The 22769-nt window shown below is 37.5% G+C and overlaps 1 protein-coding gene across 1 annotated transcript in view; it reads left to right on the forward strand.

Moving 5' to 3' along the window:
• LOC107561151 (sorbin and SH3 domain-containing protein 2-like) overlaps window positions 1-22769 on the forward strand; it is a 66934-nt gene that overhangs the window by 31911 nt on the left and 12254 nt on the right. The window contains exons 7-18 of the mRNA XM_016245515.1: window positions 3046-3462; window positions 5462-5603; window positions 7175-7323; window positions 8630-8696; window positions 14163-14234; window positions 15551-15764; window positions 15895-16009; window positions 16881-16964; window positions 17522-17578; window positions 19832-19881; window positions 20434-20609; window positions 20971-22509. Of these exons, the coding sequence (XP_016101001.1) occupies window positions 3046-3462; window positions 5462-5603; window positions 7175-7323; window positions 8630-8696; window positions 14163-14234; window positions 15551-15764; window positions 15895-16009; window positions 16881-16964; window positions 17522-17578; window positions 19832-19881; window positions 20434-20609; window positions 20971-22509 (3082 nt within the window). The remainder of the gene's footprint in view (window positions 1-3045; window positions 3463-5461; window positions 5604-7174; window positions 7324-8629; window positions 8697-14162; window positions 14235-15550; window positions 15765-15894; window positions 16010-16880; window positions 16965-17521; window positions 17579-19831; window positions 19882-20433; window positions 20610-20970; window positions 22510-22769) is intronic.

The following is a 22769-nucleotide window of genomic DNA, read 5'->3' on the forward strand; positions in this document are numbered from 1 at the left end:
AACTTTTGACTGGTAGTGTAGGCTGATTATTCTTATAGATTGAAACAAATGTGCTTCAGCCAGAAAAAAGGGTATGAAAAGTGCTCCGAGTCGCTGCAGAAAACAAAAATATCGAACAACAACAAAAACTGGAAATGTTGCTGGAGACGGTCTTATTGAAAATGCAAACTCATTCTCTGCCAGCAGGAGGCGCTTTTAGAGTGATAAAACTAGCGGTTTCCCCGGTAATGGCTGTAATCAAAGCAGCTCCGCTCATGAACGCTACTTTATCAGATCAAATGAAAATGCCATCAAAACTTTTCTGAAGACAGTCGGTTCCCTTCAGAGATACATTCATATAAAACACCCGCGTTGTGTTATGATTTTGAAACGTGCAGTGCTCATGTTTATTCAACAAAGTCAAACGCCACAAATAAATCAATGTATGGGAAACACTGGTAATTAATATCGAAATATCGGAAATGTGTTTAAAAATCATATCACCGTTATTGAAAAAAAATTATATCGCGATACATATTGATATTGAATTATTGTCCAGACCTAGATGTATGCCATGCCTCATCTTATTTGTTTTTGTTAAAGAGCTCATATGATGCGATTTCAAGTTTTCCTTTCTCTTTGGAGTGTTACAAGCTATTGGTGCATAAAGAAGATCTGTAAAGTTGCAAAGACTAAAGTCTCAAATCCAAAGAGATATTCTTTATAAAAGTTAAGAGTCAGCCACGCCTACCTAAAACGGCTCGTTCCCACACGCCCCCCCATGTCTACATCACTATGTGGAAATATTAACATAATGCCGCCCAAATGTGCACGCAAAGAAAGAAGGCGTGGTTTCAGGAACAGCAGTAATGTTGATGCAGCCATGTCAGGGAGAGCTGTGTGTTTCAGTGCGAAAGCAAAAGCACTTTATTTGGCCTTCCGGAAGTAGATGCAATTATGAATCATTGGTTAAGATTTATTTACAACAAAACAGCACAACCCAGATGTTCGAATTTGTGCAACGCATTTTATGGACGACAGTTTTTATGAACCTAGAAGAGTACAAGGCTAGCTGTGCACAAAAAAAAGGTAAATTCCAACTTTGCTATGACAATCTGGCGCTTCTGGATCAGCGACTGTAGGTATGTTTTGTTTTTAGTTTAAGTATTTGCTATTGACTGTTCAAATGCGGAGTTTTGCGCAGCGCAGAGTAACAAGATCGCGATTGCGAAAGTGAAAGCACCCAAAGCCCGGCTTATAACATAGCAAAAGAGGAACTCCTGCTCACAAAATCACAAATAATACTACTGATGAAAAAGAAGGGGTTGAATGTTAACCACTTTCGTTTCCATATAACTATAAACTATGATAAAAGTTTATCAGCATGCACTGATTAAACCTATGTTGTAGCGCAAAAAAAAACAAATAAATAAAAAAAGTTTGTCGCAAAAGTGTGACCAGTGGGAAGAATGAGTCTGGAGCCCTGCTGTTACCCAAGTTATTGTGAGAAATAAAAAATAAAAAAAACATTTAAAAAATAACGTAAATACAAGTTTACTAATAAATGCTTGGACCAAAACAATATTATATTATAATATATTTATTTATTTATTTATAAATTACTTAATGAATATAATGAAATAAATAAATAAAATATCTCAAATTCAAAAAGTCTTTTTTTTTTACTTTATATACTACCAAATGCTGGTAAGAATAAATAAATCAAGCAGAGTTGCAAAAATAAAAAAAGAGGTTGATGATGAAGATGATGGAGAGGTTCAAGTCCTAGTTTGCACCTTATGGAAAGTGCCTGTTTGTTTTTATTTTGAAGCAAAGCTTACTGACTTTAAACCATATCGAAAAAGTTCATTTCCGTTTCCTTTCCAACTGCGGAGAATTTCTGAATTCTAATATTATTTAATCTACTTTCTCTCCTCACTTGTACTTTTATTTGTAATGTTTGTGTTCTCATTGTCACACAAGTGCCTGAGAGAAACTTTTCAGTTGTGCCTGTCCTCACTATAACACTCAACTGTTTATCTCAGAGAGTTTATTCTCCAAGGCAACCATGTCCACACCCTCTTATTCAATGAGAGAACCACTACAGAACAACAGTATCTGAGCCATGCTCTAATATCCCAATGCCCACTCTCCTCAATCAGGCACAAGAGCATAGTGTCCACTCCAACAGACTGCTTTCCACAGAGGACCAAACCTCATGCTCTTTACAAGCAGAGCAGCCCTACTTACACGTCCAAAGGATGGACCTCTCGGATAGCCGCTCATGCCCCTGCCCTCCACTGCCATCCACAGCCCCTCCAGTGGTATATGTCACGGATTTCATAACCATATATGCATTAGCTTAATAACAACCTTCCCTACACCATGCTGTACCTTAGCAAACATAATTAATCCTGTTTCTCCATTTTGCTGATGCATATTCAGGTTCATGTCATTGTAAAAGGAGATCTTTCCCTTTTTTTTTTTGGATGGTAAAATCATGAATTGCACTGGTAATGGACTTGAATCACTTTTCAAACAACATTTATTCTGCTAACAACATTTATTCTTTCAACACTACCGTTCAAAAGTTTAGAGTCAGTATATTTTTTTTGTTTCGTTTAGCAAGAAATTAATACTCCTGTTCAGCATTACACATTAATTACATTTAAAGTAGAGAGCATAAAGACATTTATAATGTTACAAAAGATTTGTTTCAAATAAATGCTGTTCTTTTGAACTTTTGTTCATCAAAGAATCCTGAAAATAAAAAAATAGCAAACAGTTATTTTAAACTGTAATAATACTGGTGAGCATAAGATACATCTTTCAAAAACATTTCATAATCTTACTGACCTCAAACTTTCAAACAGTCTTGTACGGTATTATATATATACTGTATTTTTTATACATGTACATATTTTCTACAAGATGATTGTGACTTTAAAAACCTAGAATTGGTTTTCCTGCATTATGAGCTTTTTTCTTTTCCAATTATGCTCAAATGCAACACTGGAATAACATTTTGATCTCACGTCTGTAACACCTCCTTCCTCTCTAACACAGCCGTCAGCAGCATCTCATCACTACGTCTCACACGCGCTGAATCTCATCTGTGCCACTCTCCTCTCTGTCATTCAGCCTGAGGTGTCAGCCCTCCTCAAACAAGCCTATCCCGGAACAGCACTGACCTCCCAGTCACCACCTAACTGGCTCAGACTCTCCCTCGATTTCATCAGACCTGACCTTCACCCCGAGACCCCCTCTCCAGGCCCTCCCTCTCCCGGCTCGGAGCCTCCGCTGGGGCAGAGCCGCTGCTCTTCCCACACTCAGAGCGAAGCGTCCACAGCAGTGCTGGAGGAGTTGAGGGCGTGTGGACTAGGCCCAGAGGGTGGCTCTCGTACCCCTTCTCCAACCCTCAGCCCGATGAGTGCGGTCACAGTAAACATGGTGTTACACTCCCCTCCAGCTAGCACCGCTCATGTAACTGTTCACCGTCTGTAAATTACTGCTTCTTTCTTTGTCAGTTTTCATAAGGATTCCTACTGTACCTCTATTTCTAAAGGGGCCATATTCAACATTTGTTGCATACCGTTTCAAAAAAATTAGGTTATGACAATTTTTTTTTTTTTTATCAATACTTTCATCCGGCATCGACGAAGGAAATTGAACAAAATTGACAGTAAAGACAAAAGATTTCTACTTGAAATAAAAGCACAAGAATAAATAAAATTTAAAAAATCACAACAAAAATCACAAGAATAAAAAAAATAAAAAAAAATACATTATAGAAAACAACTGATTTTTGAAATTATAATAATATTTTGTAATATCTATGATTTGACTATATATTTGATCAAATAAATGCAGCTTTGGTGAGCAAAAGAGACTTATTTCAAAAACATTTAAAAAATTTTACCGACCCCAAATTGTAGCATATATATAAGTCCACATAATGTTTTTAGCACAAATTTTTTTGCATCTCCTGTCTCACCCTTTTTTATGATATGTCCCCTTTAATTGTACAGTACAAATGCTTTTTTTCATTCATTATCTCTTCTTTTCTCCTCTCATCAATTTGACAACTTATTGTTTATTGTTTCTAATTCGGTTTCATTACTCTGCATGTTTAACAGACACCAATATCACTTGTCCACTGTTCACATTTAACGGTTTCACAATTTCTTCTCTGTGTAACATCTGGGGTTATACCAAGACTAACATATTCTTTAGAAAAACATCAAATCAAGGGTCCCGAGGGTCTTCACTAACACCTTTTGCCAAACAGTATGCTGAGATTCTCAGTATGACACACAGTCTTTGTCTTTGAAAAACTTCAGGTGCAGGAGAACATGGTTTTGTTGAGACTTCTTGTACTGTTCCTGTGGTATCTCTTTTGGTATACTAACGCTTAATATTAACTATTGTTTGTCCTGGAAATCAATAAATAAATCCAAATACTGAAAACCATTCTACTTAAAAGCAGTGTTTTTTTTTTAATCTACCCAGTGGGCACAAAAAAAAAAAAAAAAAAAAAAAATACATTATAGAAAACAACTGATTTTTGAAATTATAATAATATTTTGTAATATCTATGATTTGACTGTATATTTGATCAAATAAATGCAGCTTTGGTGAGCAAAAGAGACTTATTTCAAAAACATTTAAAAAATTTTACCGACCCCAAATTGTAGCATATATATAAGTCCACATAATGTTTTTAGCACAAATTTTTTTGCATCTCCTGTCTCACCCTTTTTTATGATATGTCCCCTTTAATTGTACAGTACAAATGCTTTTTTTCATTCATTATCTCTTCTTTTCTCCTCTCATCAATTTGACAACTTATTGTTTATTGTTTCTAATTCGGTTTCATTACTCTGCATGTTTAACAGACACCAATATCACTTGTCCACTGTTCACATTTAACGGTTTCACAATTTCTTCTCTGTGTAACATCTGGGGTTATACCAAGACTAACATATTCTTTAGAAAAACATCAAATCAAGGGTCCCGAGGGTCTTCACTAACACCTTTTGCCAAACAGTATGCTGAGATTCTCAGTATGACACACAGTCTTTGTCTTTGAAAAACTTCAGGTGCAGGAGAACATGGTTTTGTTGAGACTTCTTGTACTGTTCCTGTGGTATCTCTTTTGGTATACTAACGCTTAATATTAACTATTGTTTGTCCTGGAAATCAATAAATAAATCCAAATACTGAAAACCATTCTACTTAAAAGCAGTGTTTTTTTTTTAATCTACCCAGTGGGCACTGTATTTTTAATGTATATTTTACTAGTCAATCCACAGATCTGTGGGGGATTTGTTTTCATTGTTTGTTATTCCATTCTTTATCCTCTGTCAACTTTCATTAAGGCTAACAGATGTCATCTGTGACAAAACAGTCCAATCTCAAATGTAATTTATTATACCTAAAGATGTTTGTTCAGTTAACAGGGTCTTTCTGTTGTGTTATACAGGGCCTGATGACTGTGAACGGGGGTCTGAGTGTGCCAGCAAGTCCTCGTAGTCACTTCCAAAGACCCTTCTCTCCCTCAACATACCCCCCTCCTCCTTCACTGAGCCCTAGTATTACAGCCATGCAGCAGGCTAGAAGCACTGGTGAGTACTGAAGCGAATCTAACACTTCCACATGCTCTTGTGTCAGTGACGTTCACCGTCATTATTGATTTCATCATTGGTAAGAACAAGGAAACTGAATTAGGTAATTGCTAAAAACACTTTGTATAAATTTAACCACAGCCACAGGCTGTATATGTGTGTATATATTACATTTATACAATTTTCTTTCAAATAGTAGTAAATAAGTAATAGGGCTGGAAAAATTTTTATAAATCTTAATTTTTCTTTAAACAATCCCAATACTGATTCACAGAATCCCAAATTTCCCCCCGCTGCTGGTTGCAAATCTTTTTAGTGAATCAAAAACATGAATCATGAACAAATGACTCTTAAGTTTTTCTTTTTTGTGTGTGTGTGAATCAAAAACATACAGCATGACCAGTGCAGTCTGATTCACAAACAAATGATTCTCTTAAGTTGGTTCTTTTTAGTGAGTCAAAGACATAAAGCATGACCAGTGTGATCTGATTCATGAATGAATAACTCTCATAAGCCAGTCCTTTTTAGTGAATCAAAAACCTTCTGCGTGACCAGTGGAGTCTGATTGACAAACAAATGACTCGCACTAGCCAGTCCTTTTTAGTTGAGTCCTGAAGCAATTTATTTATTTTTATTAATAGTTAATTAATACTTACTATTAGTTTTAATCAGTCGGAAACATTCACATGTGTAATTTACAGCATTAGCAGAAGGAACATTTATTTTATATGTTAGCAAAATGGACATTATAACTGAAATATAGCACATCAAAATCTAATTGCGACTAGTTTGTGAATCAGAATCGGATCAAATCAGGAAATCTGTATTGATACCCAGCCGTAATAAGTAGCATTAGCTGTGAACATGCTTTTATTAAATAATCAAAGACATGATATGAGGTAACAGAGCTATAAAAATACTTATTCCAGAATAGTGTTTTTATTGTCCTGGAAATATCTGTACAGCCAAATGTATGTCATAAGTGTTGCAGTACAGCTGTGCAAATGTTCTCTCTGGTCTCTGATAAGTCACTGGCGTGATGTGCCAGACTCTAATGAAGTACTAATGAGTAAGAAAGCGTGACCTGACTGCAGCGGTGTTTACCTCCCGGGTGACACTAAGTGTATCTCGACTGGTGTGTCACTGAGTGTGCGTCCGCGATCTCTCTAATCCCACGTGGCAAATGCCGGGGATTAATCTGAAATCTGAGTGCTGGAGCAGTTGGGGTGAGGGAGGAGCTGAGACACTCGGATTAGAGCGTCTGTGTGCGTGAGGCTGGCATTTGTCTCTGAACTAGAGCCCATTTTGCTGTTTTTCCCCAAAAGGCTTCAGTCTGAATGCCCATACATGACGGACTGTATGTGGAGAGCTGCTTTCTGTGTTTATTATTCTATGCCAGAATGCTGGAATCAACATATTTATGGATTATTTCTCCTGATTTGGAATTACAGTCTGCACTGCATCCCTGACCTGGCTGTATTTCTCAGTTACTGACATGGGAATGTTGGTTAGTTCCAGGGGAATTACTAAAAACACCCCCCCCCAACCTGACCCTGTCTTCCTCCCATCAGCCTCTGAGTCTAGCACTCCGATCTACGCCAACGTGGATCCTCCTGCACGAGCGCCACAGACTGACAGGAAAGAAACTACAGGGAAAGCTCCGCTCTATACTGGCATCGGTCCCGTGGATGAGTCCGGGATTCCCGCTGCCATACTGACGGTGAGTGAATGCTGTTCCAGGATGTTAATCTTTTGTTTCCATATTTATACTGTGCAGCTAAGAATAAATATAATCCTTTGGTATTATCGTTTACATTTTTGTCATGCACTCAAGTCAGAGAAGCAAATTATTAAGCAAATTAATGATATTTTCTTTAACTGTGTGCATTTATGGTGGACATTTTTTTGTACATTTTTATAAACGTTAAGAACATTTCTACCACAATGTCTTTTCTTACCACAAATAATGTACTGTGTTTTACAGCATTTTGTGATGAAATTGACATTTTTGCAGTAAAATAGGCTAGCATTTAGGTAGTGTTTTATGTATCTAAAATACACAAATAAATAAGAAATAAATGATATTTTTACACTTAATAATTTGACAAAATTACACCTTAATTGCAAATGATGCACAATAAAAAATATTATGCTCACAAATGATATTTCTAGATTTATATAAATCATTTTAACAAAAAATATCAAAATGATTTATGATTATTTTACTTTTTAGATAATCATTGTTTTAATCATGTAATAATTTATAAATATTTTCATAGTTGAACGTCTGGATCTGGGATATGGATACAATAAAATCTATAATCTATAACAATGCATTTAAAAAGTAACAATTATGACGATGAACGCATGGCAGAAAGTTTACAAGACAGTTTTAATGTGTTATTTTTATAACAAAAATGACTTTTAGTCTGTTTGTTTTATTATAAATAAATCTGTGGCACATAAAAGTGGCAAAAGATGAAGAGACACCTATGTGTTACTGGAGAATATCATACTGTAACTACCGCAGACCTGTTTAGAGTTAATCAACAGTATAAAAAATGCTATACACATGTTTGCCTAAAAGCCTGAAAGCTGGCCCTGCTGACTCTTTATTGGCTCTGGAGACATTGTCGGAAGTGCATACCTATAATTGTTAATTCCAGAATTAATCTTCAGTCGGTCTCTGGTCACATGGGACTGGTTGTTTTGATTTGTGCACTAAATTGCATTTTCCCACACAGAGTTTAATTTAGCCCCAGGGAAACAGGGGCAGCTGTGCTCAGCATCATTGATGGGCCAGCAGACAGACAGTGATGTGTCTCTCTCAGCTTCACGTGGAGAGGCCAGTTGCATAGTTGCAGCAATAGGAGCCTTTTTGATCCAGAGTTTTGGACTCAAGGTCATGGAGCACATTCGGGTTGCTATTTGTTTTCTTGTTTTCTCATCTGGACCTTGGAATCGTAATCTGTAAGAGCTGGGAAGGCCTGTAATCTAAAAGATGCTTGCTTTGTGTGTTGTTTTAGACTGTTGACCGGCCAAAAGATTGGTACAAGACCATGTTCAAACAGATTCATGTGGTGCCTAAACCAGGTAGGACTGGATTTTTAAAATATTTACCTTCATTACTTTAAAAATGCATGCGTTGCACTCCCTGTTAACATATTATGTGGTTATTGGAAGGATTTGTTTTAGTCAAACACTGACATACCAATTTATTTTTAGTTAAATATCTGCTATTTCACTTTGAAAGCTATTTTTAGAGCATGTATGCAACATAGAAAGGGAAGGAAAACATTTTTGCAGACTAAACAGGATTACAGTATCTGTTGGTTTGTTTATTATTTTATGCTGTAAGTGACCGATATTTACTGTTTGGTTTTATGAATGCAAGGAATATACAGAATCTAAAATTTAAAAAATCACAACAAAAATCACAAGAATAAAAAAAATAAAAAAAAATACATTATAGAAAACAACTGATTTTTGAAATTATAATAATATTTTGTAATATCTATGATTTGACTATATATTTGATCAAATAAATGCAGCTTTGGTGAGCAAAAGAGACTTATTTCAAAAACATTTAAAAAATTTTACCGACCCCAAATTGTAGCATATATATAAGTCCACATAATGTTTTTAGCACAAATTTTTTTGCATCTCCTGTCTCACCCTTTTTTATGATATGTCCCCTTTAATTGTACAGTACAAATGCTTTTTTTCATTCATTATCTCTTCTTTTCTCCTCTCATCAATTTGACAACTTATTGTTTATTGTTTCTAATTCGGTTTCATTACTCTGCATGTTTAACAGACACCAATATCACTTGTCCACTGTTCACATTTAACGGTTTCACAATTTCTTCTCTGTGTAACATCTGGGGTTATACCAAGACTAACATATTCTTTAGAAAAACATCAAATCAAGGGTCCCGAGGGTCTTCACTAACACCTTTTGCCAAACAGTATGCTGAGATTCTCAGTATGACACACAGTCTTTGTCTTTGAAAAACTTCAGGTGCAGGAGAACATGGTTTTGTTGAGACTTCTTGTACTGTTCCTGTGGTATCTCTTTTGGTATACTAACGCTTAATATTAACTATTGTTTGTCCTGGAAATCAATAAATAAATCCAAATACTGAAAACCATTCTACTTAAAAGCAGTGTTTTTTTTTTAATCTACCCAGTGGGCACTGTATTTTTAATGTATATTTTACTAGTCAATCCACAGATCTGTGGGGGATTTGTTTTCATTGTTTGTTATTCCATTCTTTATCCTCTGTCAACTTTCATTAAAGGCTAACAGATGTCATCTGTGACAAAACAGTCCAATCTCAAATGTAATTTATTATACCTAAAGATGTTTGTTCAGTTAACAGGGTCTTTCTGTTGTGTTATACAGGGCCTGATGACTGTGAACGGGGGTCTGAGTGTGCCAGCAAGTCCTCGTAGTCACTTCCAAAGACCCTTCTCTCCCTCAACATACCCCCCTCCTCCTTCACTGAGCCCTAGTATTACAGCCATGCAGCAGGCTAGAAGCACTGGTGAGTACTGAAGCGAATCTAACACTTCCACATGCTCTTGTGTCAGTGACGTTCACCGTCATTATTGATTTCATCATTGGTAAGAACAAGGAAACTGAATTAGGTAATTGCTAAAAACACTTTGTATAAATTTAACCACAGCCACAGGCTGTATATGTGTGTATATATTACATTTATACAATTTTCTTTCAAATAGTAGTAAATAAGTAATAGGGCTGGAAAAATTTTTATAAATCTTAATTTTTCTTTAAACAATCCCAATACTGATTCACAGAATCCCAAATTTCCCCCCGCTGCTGGTTGCAAATCTTTTTAGTGAATCAAAAACATGAATCATGAACAAATGACTCTTAAGTTTTTCTTTTTTGTGTGTGTGTGAATCAAAAACATACAGCATGACCAGTGCAGTCTGATTCACAAACAAATGATTCTCTTAAGTTGGTTCTTTTTAGTGAGTCAAAGACATAAAGCATGACCAGTGTGATCTGATTCATGAATGAATAACTCTCATAAGCCAGTCCTTTTTAGTGAATCAAAAACCTTCTGCGTGACCAGTGGAGTCTGATTGACAAACAAATGACTCGCACTAGCCAGTCCTTTTTAGTTGAGTCCTGAAGCAATTTATTTATTTTTATTAATAGTTAATTAATACTTACTATTAGTTTTAATCAGTCGGAAACATTCACATGTGTAATTTACAGCATTAGCAGAAGGAACATTTATTTTATATGTTAGCAAAATGGACATTATAACTGAAATATAGCACATCAAAATCTAATTGCGACTAGTTTGTGAATCAGAATCGGATCAAATCAGGAAATCTGTATTGATACCCAGCCGTAATAAGTAGCATTAGCTGTGAACATGCTTTTATTAAATAATCAAAGACATGATATGAGGTAACAGAGCTATAAAAATACTTATTCCAGAATAGTGTTTTTATTGTCCTGGAAATATCTGTACAGCCAAATGTATGTCATAAGTGTTGCAGTACAGCTGTGCAAATGTTCTCTCTGGTCTCTGATAAGTCACTGGCGTGATGTGCCAGACTCTAATGAAGTACTAATGAGTAAGAAAGCGTGACCTGACTGCAGCGGTGTTTACCTCCCGGGTGACACTAAGTGTATCTCGACTGGTGTGTCACTGAGTGTGCGTCCGCGATCTCTCTAATCCCACGTGGCAAATGCCGGGGATTAATCTGAAATCTGAGTGCTGGAGCAGTTGGGGTGAGGGAGGAGCTGAGACACTCGGATTAGAGCGTCTGTGTGCGTGAGGCTGGCATTTGTCTCTGAACTAGAGCCCATTTTGCTGTTTTTCCCCAAAAGGCTTCAGTCTGAATGCCCATACATGACGGACTGTATGTGGAGAGCTGCTTTCTGTGTTTATTATTCTATGCCAGAATGCTGGAATCAACATATTTATGGATTATTTCTCCTGATTTGGAATTACAGTCTGCACTGCATCCCTGACCTGGCTGTATTTCTCAGTTACTGACATGGGAATGTTGGTTAGTTCCAGGGGAATTACTAAAAACACCCCCCCCCCAACCTGACCCTGTCTTCCTCCCATCAGCCTCTGAGTCTAGCACTCCGATCTACGCCAACGTGGATCCTCCTGCACGAGCGCCACAGACTGACAGGAAAGAAACTACAGGGAAAGCTCCGCTCTATACTGGCATCGGTCCCGTGGATGAGTCCGGGATTCCCGCTGCCATACTGACGGTGAGTGAATGCTGTTCCAGGATGTTAATCTTTTGTTTCCATATTTATACTGTGCAGCTAAGAATAAATATAATCCTTTGGTATTATCGTTTACATTTTTGTCATGCACTCAAGTCAGAGAAGCAAATTATTAAGCAAATTAATGATATTTTCTTTAACTGTGTGCATTTATGGTGGACATTTTTTTGTACATTTTTATAAACGTTAAGAACATTTCTACCACAATGTCTTTTCTTACCACAAATAATGTACTGTGTTTTACAGCATTTTGTGATGAAATTGACATTTTTGCAGTAAAATAGCTAGCATTTAGGTAGTGTTTTATGTATCTAAAATACACAAATAAATAAGAAATTAATGATATTTTCTTTAACTGTGTGCATTTATGGTGGACATTTTTTTGTACATTTTTATAAACGTTAAGAACATTTCTACCACAATGTCTTTTCTTACCACAAATAATGTACTGTGTTTTACAGCATTTTGTGATGAAATTGACATTTTTGCAGTAAAATAGCTAGCATTTAGGTAGTGTTTTATGTATCTAAAATACACAAATAAATAAGAAATAAATGATATTTTTACACTTAATAATTTGACAAAATTACACCTTAATTGCAAATGATGCACAATAAAAAATATTATGCTCACAAATGATATTTCTAGATTTATATAAATCATTTTAACAAAAAATATCAAAATGATTTATGATTATTTTACTTTTTAGATAATCATTGTTTTAATCATGTAATAATTTATAAATATTTTCATAGTTGAACGTCTGGATCTGGGATATGGATACAATAAAATCTATAATCTATAACAATGCATTTAAAAAGTAACAATTATGACGATGAACGCATGGCAGAAAGTTTACAAGACAGTTTTAATGTGTTATTTTTATAACAAAAATGACTTTTAGTCTGTTTGTTTTATTATAAATAAATCTGTGGCACATAAAAGTGGCAAAAGATGAAGAGACACCTATGTGTTACTGGAGAATATCATACTGTAACTACCACAGACCTGTTTAGAGTTAATCAACAGCATAAAAAATGCTATACACATGTTTGCCTAAAAGCCTGAAAGCTGGCCCTGCTGACTCTTTATTGGCTCTGGAGACATTGTCGGAAGTGCATACCTATAATTGTTAATTCCAGAATTAATCTTCAGTCGGTCTCTGGTCACATGGGACTGGTTGTTTTGATTTGTGCACTAAATTGCATTTTCCCACACAGAGTTTAATTTAGCCCCAGGGAAACAGGGGCAGCTGTGCTCAGCATCATTGATGGGCCAGCAGACAGACAGTGATGTGTCTCTCTCAGCTTCACGTGGAGAGGCCAGTTGCATCAGCATTTTTATAGGAGCCTTTTTGATCCAGAGTTTTGGACTCAAGGTCATGGAGCACATTCGGGTTGCTATTTGTTTTCTCAACTTTGCATCTGGACCTTGGAATCGTAATCTGTAAGAGCTGGGAAGGCCTGTAATCTAAAAGATGCTTGCTTTGTGTGTTGTTTTAGACTGTTGACCGGCCAAAAGATTGGTACAAGACCATGTTCAAACAGATTCATGTGGTGCCTAAACCAGGTAGGACTGGATTTTTAAAATATTTACCTTCATTACTTTAAAAATGCATGCGTTGCACTCCCTGTTAACATATTATGTGGTTATTGGAAGGATTTGTTTTAGTCAAACACTGACATACCAATTTATTTTTAGTTAAATATCTGCTATTTCACTTTGAAAGCTATTTTTAGAGCATGTATGCAACATAGAAAGGGAAGGAAAACATTTTTGCAGACTAAACAGGATTACAGTATCTGTTGGTTTGTTTATTATTTTATGCTGTAAGTGACCGATATTTACTGTTTGGTTTTATGAATGCAAGGAATATACAGAATCGCATTGCTATTGGGATTTTAATTATGTCAGACAAGATAAAGCCCTCTATTTTCTGTTTGATTATGGACCTTTCTGCTAAGGGGATAGGTTTTTTATTTTTTTTGGCAGAGAAGGGCATCCTAGGGCCACCTAAAAAGAATTGACAATAAAAGAGCTTTACTCAGCAGGTTGTGGATTACAAGTGTGTTCATTACTGGAAATGGTCTGTCAGGGGGTTTGCCTGAGAGATCACAGAGGTCACAGGATCAAACCCTTCATTTTGCATCTTATGTCTTTTTAATTGTCTTACTCCCACATCCTACTTGCAAATGAGTTTATGTTACTACGTTTAAAATGCAGTTCCAGTTTATTATATATTTTATCCATGTTAATCATATTTGTTTTCACAGAGAAGGAATGGTCTGGGTCCTATTCTGCCACAGATTCTGTTACAATTACTGGTACAACTATTTCCAAACAAGGTCTCTCTTTGATTCAGTATTTCTGTTTTATGAATGCAAGGAATATACAGAATCTCATTGCTATTGGGATTTTAATTATGTCAGACAAGATAAAGCCCTCTATTTTCTGTTTGACTATAGACCTTTCTGCTAAGGGGATAGTTTTTTTTTTTTGGCAGAGAAGGGCATCCTAGGGCCACCTAAAAAGAAGTGACAATAAAAGAGCTTTACTCAGCAGGTTGTGGATTACAAGTGTGTTCATTACTGGAAATGGTCTGTCAGGGGGTTTGCCTGAGAGATCACAGAGGTCACAGGATCAAACCCTTCATTTTGCATCTTATGTCTTTTTAATTGTCTTACTCCCACATCCTACTTGCAAATGAGTTTATGTTACTACGTTTAAAATGCAGTTCCAGTTTATTATATATTTTATCCATGTTAATCATATTTGTTTTCACAGAGAAGGAATGGTCTGGGTCCTATTCTGCCACAGATTCTGTTACAATTACTGGTACAACTATTTCCAAACAAGGTCTCTCTTTGATTCAGTATTTCTTTATTACCAAATAATGTTGATACCAAATAATCAAAACGAGAAGAAGCAATAAAAAACTAATATAAACCAATGGCAATATGTATAATTATCTTCTTTTTTTTAACACTTTATTTTAGTGTCCTTGTTACATGTTACATGTGACATGTACTTACCATAGTAATAACCATAATTATGCATTATTCATTTTATGCATCATTTAAATTTTTATTGTTTCAAAAAAAGTAATAAGAATTTCATTGAATAACTAAATTCAAGTTTATTACAAATGATTTTATAATTTCAATTAAATATATTTCTGTATAAATAAAAAAGTTATATATGCACCGCTGGCCCAAAGATTTGAATAATTAAGCATTTTTAATGCTTTATAAGTCTCTTATGATTACCAAGGCTGCGTTTATTTGAAACAATATAATTTTGATGCAAAAATACAGTAAGTTTTTAAACTGCATTTTTGTATAAAACATTTTACCATATCAAATAAATGCAGCCTTGGTAAGCATATGAGACTTTTAAAATTATAACACAAAATATTGTACAATATTGTGAAATATTATCACAATTTAAAATAACAATTTATAATTTAAAAATATTTTAAAATGCAATTTATTCCTGTAATAGCCAAGCTGAATTTTCAGCAGCCATTACTCAAAAAAAATGGATTTATTGGATTAAAAAAAAAAGTTTTTTTTAATCCATAAAAATACAGTACTGTTTATTTATTTATTTAAATTAAAATATTATATTTTTATTGTTATATATTTGTTATTATTTCTTTCAGATAAGCATGCTGCACCTAATGCTGTTCAGGCCCATCCTGCACCTAAAACCAGCACCTACCGGCCCATCACCAAGAGTGTCTCTGATAACGGCGTGTACGGTTTCAGGGCACCTGCCTCCTCTTCTCTCCCTTCTTCACTGCCCACATCAGCATCCACCCAGCAGAGATCCAATGAAAGGGAGGCACCACATAGAGGCAGGAGCACACCTGACATGTGAGAACCATCCATCCATGCTTATTCAATGACAACAATAATTCTCAAGCAAACTTAATTTTAAGGATTTTCAGATATGAAATCAGCTACTACATCTCAATTTTCAGGAAATATTTATTTTCTGTTGCAGGAATGAGTGGGGGCCTCCTGACAGAAAGGTGGACACACGGAAATACAGAGCAGAGCCGAGAAGTATCTTTGACTATGAGCCGGGAAAGTCATCTATTTTAGAGCAAGAGAGAGCAGTAAGTAATCAGTGACTTTAATATGTTATAATTTTTGTGTGAACTTTTAAAATGACACTTAATGGAATTAAATGAGCTACGTACTTTCTGAGAATAGTTTTAAAAGTAACTTAATTATTTATGATTTGTTTAAAGTTGGTTACACAAAGTGCATTAAATTTATGAGGCATTTTTACAATTTGAGTTTAGTATTTGAAGGAACAAACGTATTGATCTTGGAAATAATGCCCCATGACTTTATGGGTATAGACAGATCGTAACCAGATGCCACTAATGAAATACTATCAATCAGTGAGTCCCAGTGTCAGCAGCGCTGCAGGCATGAAACACAGAATGCTGATTGACTAAACTGAGTTGTTCTTGTATATTAATAGAAATGCATTAATAATATACATGGAAACAGTTGAAATTACATGATAGGCTTTTTCTATATGTTAAAAGAACCTCCACAAACATGTGCCCTAATTGAGCTTAAGTGCTTCAGCAAGCCTGTGCAGAGTCACTCACTAGAGCAGATAAATTGCGGGTCCATTAGAGCGTAATGTGGTCAAGGTCACTAATAAGGTTAGAGAAACCAATTTGCTCCTGCTAGTGCAGGTTGTCCTTGTGCAGTGAGCATTTGTTATGTGCCATTGCCCTCTGCTGGATAGGAGAGGAAAATAAAAAAACAGTCTTTACTCTGAAGCTATTTTCAATTATTAATAATAGTTTTGCGCTCTGCTGAACTTCACAAATCAACAGCGTTCGCTTGTTTCTTGTCTGATGAAGACATTCCTCATTTTACATCTGTATCGGTCACGTTCACATGATTACCTCATTTCATCCCTTCTTTTCATCTTCTTCTCCCGCTTGCTTTCATTCTCAACACCAGACAAGTAACTTAAGACCAGAGGACATAGATTTAGAGAATGAGCCGTGGTATAAGTTCTTTGCTGAACTGGAGTTCGGTCGACCGGTAAGTGTGGCTTTGGTTTGGTGCTGCTAGCATGCCGCTTGTGATTGGTGTGGGGTGGAAAGGTCAGATACGTGCTACACATGCTGTCATGACTGAAATGACTGGTTGGAGTGAGCAGACAATTCTGGACACTGTAACATACAATGGAGTGTGATAAATAACCAATATCAGGTTCTGTGTAAATGAGCCTTGCTTCCTCCCACTAGAATTTGTGTCTTTGCATTTTAGGCTTTGATTCGCACATTAAACTACTGTTTGTTGATTATAAAATCTGTTGTGGATTCATTTGACCATATTTGCATGACTTTACAAACTAGAATTTTGACTTTTCACTCTTTGTGCAAGGTGTGTGTAGTTTAGTGGTCTTTGACGTGGCGTGCTATAGGTTGTGTTTCTATAAAAGGAGCTGCACTGCAGTGTGTAGTGTTTTTTTGCGTATGTGCAACTTTAGTTTGTGGTTGTCACATTGTCGCTCTCATAGTCATGTGACTTTACTTTCTCTTGTTATGTTACTGTTTCTCTGCTGTTCCCTGCCTCTATCCCATCTCTGGGTGAAGCCTCCAAAAAAACGTCTCGATTACAATCCAGAGAGCTCTCCTCGATTCCGAGCGGAGGTAAAGAATGACTGACTGAGTGATTAACTGCTTCACTGACCAACTTGGGGAACGAAAGAAAGAAATTAACAGAAATAAGCTAGTGCCTACCTTCTCAACCCATCCTCATTTAATATCACTTAACCTCAATTATAACAAAAAGTCCATTGTTTCAACTAAAGTAATGCACTAATTGATTCTTGAGATATGTCACATATTGGACTTCAGAACTGACAAAATATGCAGTTTATGCACAGAGGAAAAAAATAAAATGTTTATGCACAGAGGAATTACTTGGAAATAGTCTGTTAAGCATGTTCAGAGGTATTGATTTACACACATACATGCATGAAAAAAAAAAAAATCCAGAAAATCACATTGTATGATTTTTAAATAATGAATTTCTATCTCAACTGTCTAGTGCAGGGGTGGCGAACTCCGGTCCTGGAGAGCCTCAGCCCTGCAGAGTACAGCTCCAACCCTAATTAAAACTCACCTGCCTGTAGCTTTCTGGTAACCTTTCAGACCTTGATTAGCTTGTTCAGGTGTGTTTGATTAGGGTTGAAGCAAAACTGTGCAGGGCTGCGGCTCTCCAGGACTGACGTTCGCCACCCCTGGTCTAGTGTATACATTTTATAAGGATATTTTGTAATCTAGCATTGGAGTCTGATAGTCCCTCGCCCCTCCACTATGTAAGGAAACCTGTGACAGTTGAGTATGCATGAAGTATGCAACGTTACACACTTCGTTTTTTTATGTTAAATAAGTGCATCAGCTGAGTTTTTGAAGTGCACCTTTTATTTTTTGGAATTTTCAGTGCAAACACACTACTCACACTATTTGAAAATGTCAAAGAATAGTGCACAAGTAAGCAAATTGGGACACACCTAATTTATTTTCATAATTTTGATTAAATAGTTGCCTGCATATTAGGATGGCATGAGTAATTTTTAGGATGGCAATTTGAGTTATGAACATTCTAATGATACTCTTTGATTATTATTATTAAAGTGTAAGTGATGCTATTTATAAAAGTAATTGCAGGCGAAAGTGTGGGACATGTTTTGTTCCATGTCTTAAGAATCTGTGCACTGCATCTACATCTGCATTTGCTTCTCCTATCATAATAACACTTCTGTCTATTATTACATCATATATTTATCGTGAGACAGGAGCACTTCCTCCTGGCTGTCACCTGCCGATTCTGTCCATGTGTTTGTAGTAGGCAAAGGATCTATCGACATGCCATCAACAGTGTCATATTACAGCTCCTCTTTCACTCACAGGCTTTTTTCTGTCATTGTAAATATAGTTTGCTGGCTGTCAAAGGGGATAATTAATTAAGAATAAATTAATGATGTCGCTTTCTTGCACACACTAAGTTGCTTTAGCACCCTATTCAGAATTATGCAAATCAAGTAACATTGAATGCATATGTTTTGTAATTATGGTGCATCTATAATGATCTATATCTATAATGTTTACATAGAAAGGCGTGATTGAAAGAATGTCATGACATAGCACTATTTCAGTGCATTTTGCACATAGTTAAACTGAATTTGCTAGTGATCAAGACATGCACAGGCATGTAACTACCACATGCAAGTGGCACAGCTGTTTAGTGAATTTGTCTTAAAAATGCTGATGATTTTTTTAATCAGTTGCTCCCTGTGAATTGCTACTGACCACTAAGGAGAGAACGCAACTTAAAGTGCAGTGTAGTAACAGTTATGGTTTGAGGAATGCTGTAAATCCAAACAAAGAATTGCTAGAAATTGTCACAGAGGCTTTGCAACCCAATTTTGAGCCTGCTAGTGTGGTATCTGGTCACTGTATTTATGTTGACTAGATGTAAATGTGCCACACTGAGGAGACATTTCTAGGACTGCATGTTTGGGCTACTTTTAAAGAGGGTTAAAAAAACACAAGGGGCGTCTGCTGCTGGTCTGGAGAGCTGTTCCAGATAACACTGCTCAGAGCTTCAGCAAACAGGAAGATGATTATCTACTCCAGCCATGCGTACAAGGAATTCCCTGCTTTGTTCGACATAGAAACCCTCGTAAGTGATCTGACGCGTCTACCTGTCCTGGGAATGGCTGGGCTTTTCAAGAGACAGCTGGCCCACGTCACTGTGTCCAGACATTGGGAGTTTCACTGTTTTAACCATTGTTGGATTTGTGAAGGAGAGTGCTTGGTGTCAAGGAACCTACTGTAAAGTAAGTGTGGATATTAGGCGAGGAATTCACCCTGCTTTTTCTCCTTCATCTGTTGCAGACCTCCCTTTATCAGCCATCCACAGACAGGAGCCTTGAAAGGCCATCATGGTAGGTTCACTGTAAATGCATTGAAATGATTTGAAGTCACACAAATCTTTACACTTTATTGCATAGATTTTTTTAAGTATCTATACTTTTTTAAAATATGTTTAGAAAATATCAAACAAAGTGATATCTGAAAACTGACCTTTTTCTCAAAACATTTTCTGCAATGACTTTTAACCAGCTGGTCCCAAGGTCATTCTTAGTGGATGCATGGTGCAGGTCATGACATTACAGAACTTGTTCTTCTAAGTTTAACATTCAGAAAGTGTCCGACTACTTTTTGTCTTATTTTATAATATTTTTTTGTATCAATCGCAATGTATTTTATAACATAATTAATTAGTAATGTGATATTATATATACTAATAAAATCTAGTACTAAACATAATGCCACGTGTTTTTTTATTTTTCACTATAGGTGAGAAACCTTGGCATTATTTTCAGATGGAGATTAGGATTGCATTTCATTCTAAACCTAGGACTCCCTTTTTTACATTGTTTATCACAACTTACATTTTTATTGGTTATAAATCTTCAACCACATTGATTCTGCAGCTCTGCCAGTGATAACAAGAGACGGAAATCTGAACCTGCAGCCGCTCAGCCCAGGGCTCAGAGCAGTGTGGGCACAACACAAACATCTGTCAGACCACTAGAGCTACCCAGGAGCAGCAGCACCCAGAGGAATCCCCTCACCAGCCCCAGCTCCCCCGCCGCCACAAGGACTAAAGGTAGACGTCAGACGAGCAGCCACACTTGTACACATTATTGAAAAAATAGGCAACAGGGGAAGGTTCACAGACAATGTTCATTTTGCTCCTCGCAGCGCAAGCAGAATTTTAAACGACTTTCCCTTTGCATGAATAAAATTCAATGAATTATTTAGTGTTTACAATCTTGCCTCAGTGTAGTACGGCATATCAATTGCTTTTTTATTCAGCGAGGGCTTGTTGATCAAGATGTCTGTTTTCTTTCCAGTTTTCCTCCAGGTTGTAGAATAAACATCCTTACTTTTCTCTCCTGTGGGTCAGTTACCTTTTAATGTCTTCTCATGTCTCTTTTTTACCATGCTGCTTGTGGTGGATATCTAAGGTGGGGATGTGAGCAATATGCACACAGCACATTTAAATGGTCAAAGTCCAAACCATGCTACCTCAGAATCCACATATCAAAAGAAAGGGCAAAATGAGGACAGTTTCATGGCTGTCCCAGCTGTCTCAGAAGGCTTCTCCAGCCTCCCTGAAGGCTGGAAAACAGCCAAAGAGCACCCAGAAGATTGGATGATCTCAGAGGAGACCACGTCTAAGCTCAAATCCTGGAGTTGTGATGACCTTCTCTCTGATGGGAGGGGAAGGGAAGTCCAGACCCGTTCGGAAAGCGCCGGCTCCTTGTTGCACAACGGCGAACTAGAGGCATCACAGTGCAGTGACGCCCAAGAGTCTGAGGATCATAGGGAGAGGACAAGGCACCGCTCGGCCCACGATGCACCAGGCTTCCTCAAACTCTACAAAAAGATGCATCACATCAACCGGCAAGAGCTAATAAACTCTACGGTGATATGCTCGGTCAAAGCCAGGATCCATAAGTATGAGAGCGAACAGCGGAAGGACAGGCGCACGGGCAACAAGGGCTGTAACGAAGAGGTGCCTAGGGACATGGTGCACAACAGGATTTCTGAATTTGAGAGTCTGATCCAGAAGTCCAAATCCATGCCAAATCTTTGGGACGAGTGCCCGATCAGGGGTTCTTGTAGGAGGGCCAGCGGCCCCAAGCGTAGCCTCTCTATTGAGTCATTACTGGATGAAGAACCACCAGCCAGAAATCCTCCTGAAGGACGGCCTCAATACCCCAAGATGAACACCCATGTGCCAATCCACATTCAAGTCACCAGTAACCAATTACAAAACTCTTCCATGCAACACGACTACTCAGACATTGAGGATGATGCTGTAGTGTCCGACCTTAGCGACTTCATCCAGATTGAGGGCTCATCCTTCTGTAGCGAGAAGGAGTTCGACGTGTGTTCATTTGCCTCCTCCGAGAGCTTTGGCGGATCCGGGCACCACCATCATTATCACAGGCAGCTTGGGAGCACCTGCAAGGGCCGCTGTCCAGCTTCCTATACGCGCTTCACCACTATGATCAAGCACGAGAGGGCCAAGCAGGACCGGAGGCAACATTTGCAGGTAGAAGAATCTGAGTTCGGACTCAACAAGCTCGCCTTCCTGGTCAGCCCAGTGCCTTTCCGCCGGAAGAACCTGTCACCTTTGAGTTGTTCCCGAGTGCCAAACTCCAAGAGCTGTATGTATGAGGCTCTAGATTCAGCCCTGAAAGACATCTACGACCACATCCACACTGAGAAGCACATGGGCAACCTGCCAGACAACAGCATCCTTCATAGGTTGCTGGTGGAGTTGCTTCCCGACATTCCTGAGAGGAATTCATCCCTGCACGTGCTGGGGAGAAGCAGCCCTACAGTTCAGCCTCTCTCTTACTACCCACAGCCTGACGGCATGCCCAGCCAGGACACTCACCAATCTGAGTACTCACGCCTGTCCCATAGTGCCTCTCACAACCATATAGACAGCAACAACAACCAGAAGAAACATAACTTTGAATGCTGCTATCAAGGTGGACTCTACTCATCCATCTCTGGTTTCCCAAATCCCATTCTGTCCCCCGTGTTTGAGCTCTGCTCCTCCACCATTGCTATGTTCCATCGGTGTTTGTGAATGTGCTTGTTTAGAGCAAGGGTGTTCAAACCCACTCCTGGAAGGCCAACATCATTTAGCGCAGAAGTTCTCAACTTCGGTCCCGGGGATCCACTGCTCTGTACATTTTGTATGTCTCTCTCATCTGACACACCTCAGTTCAGTTCATGGAGCTCCCTC

The sequence above is a fragment of the Sinocyclocheilus grahami genome, unplaced genomic scaffold (assembly GCF_001515645.1).
Source record: "Sinocyclocheilus grahami isolate Dianchi unplaced genomic scaffold, SAMN03320097.WGS_v1.1 scaffold23.1, whole genome shotgun sequence".
Lineage (NCBI taxonomy): Eukaryota > Metazoa > Chordata > Actinopteri > Cypriniformes > Cyprinidae > Sinocyclocheilus > Sinocyclocheilus grahami.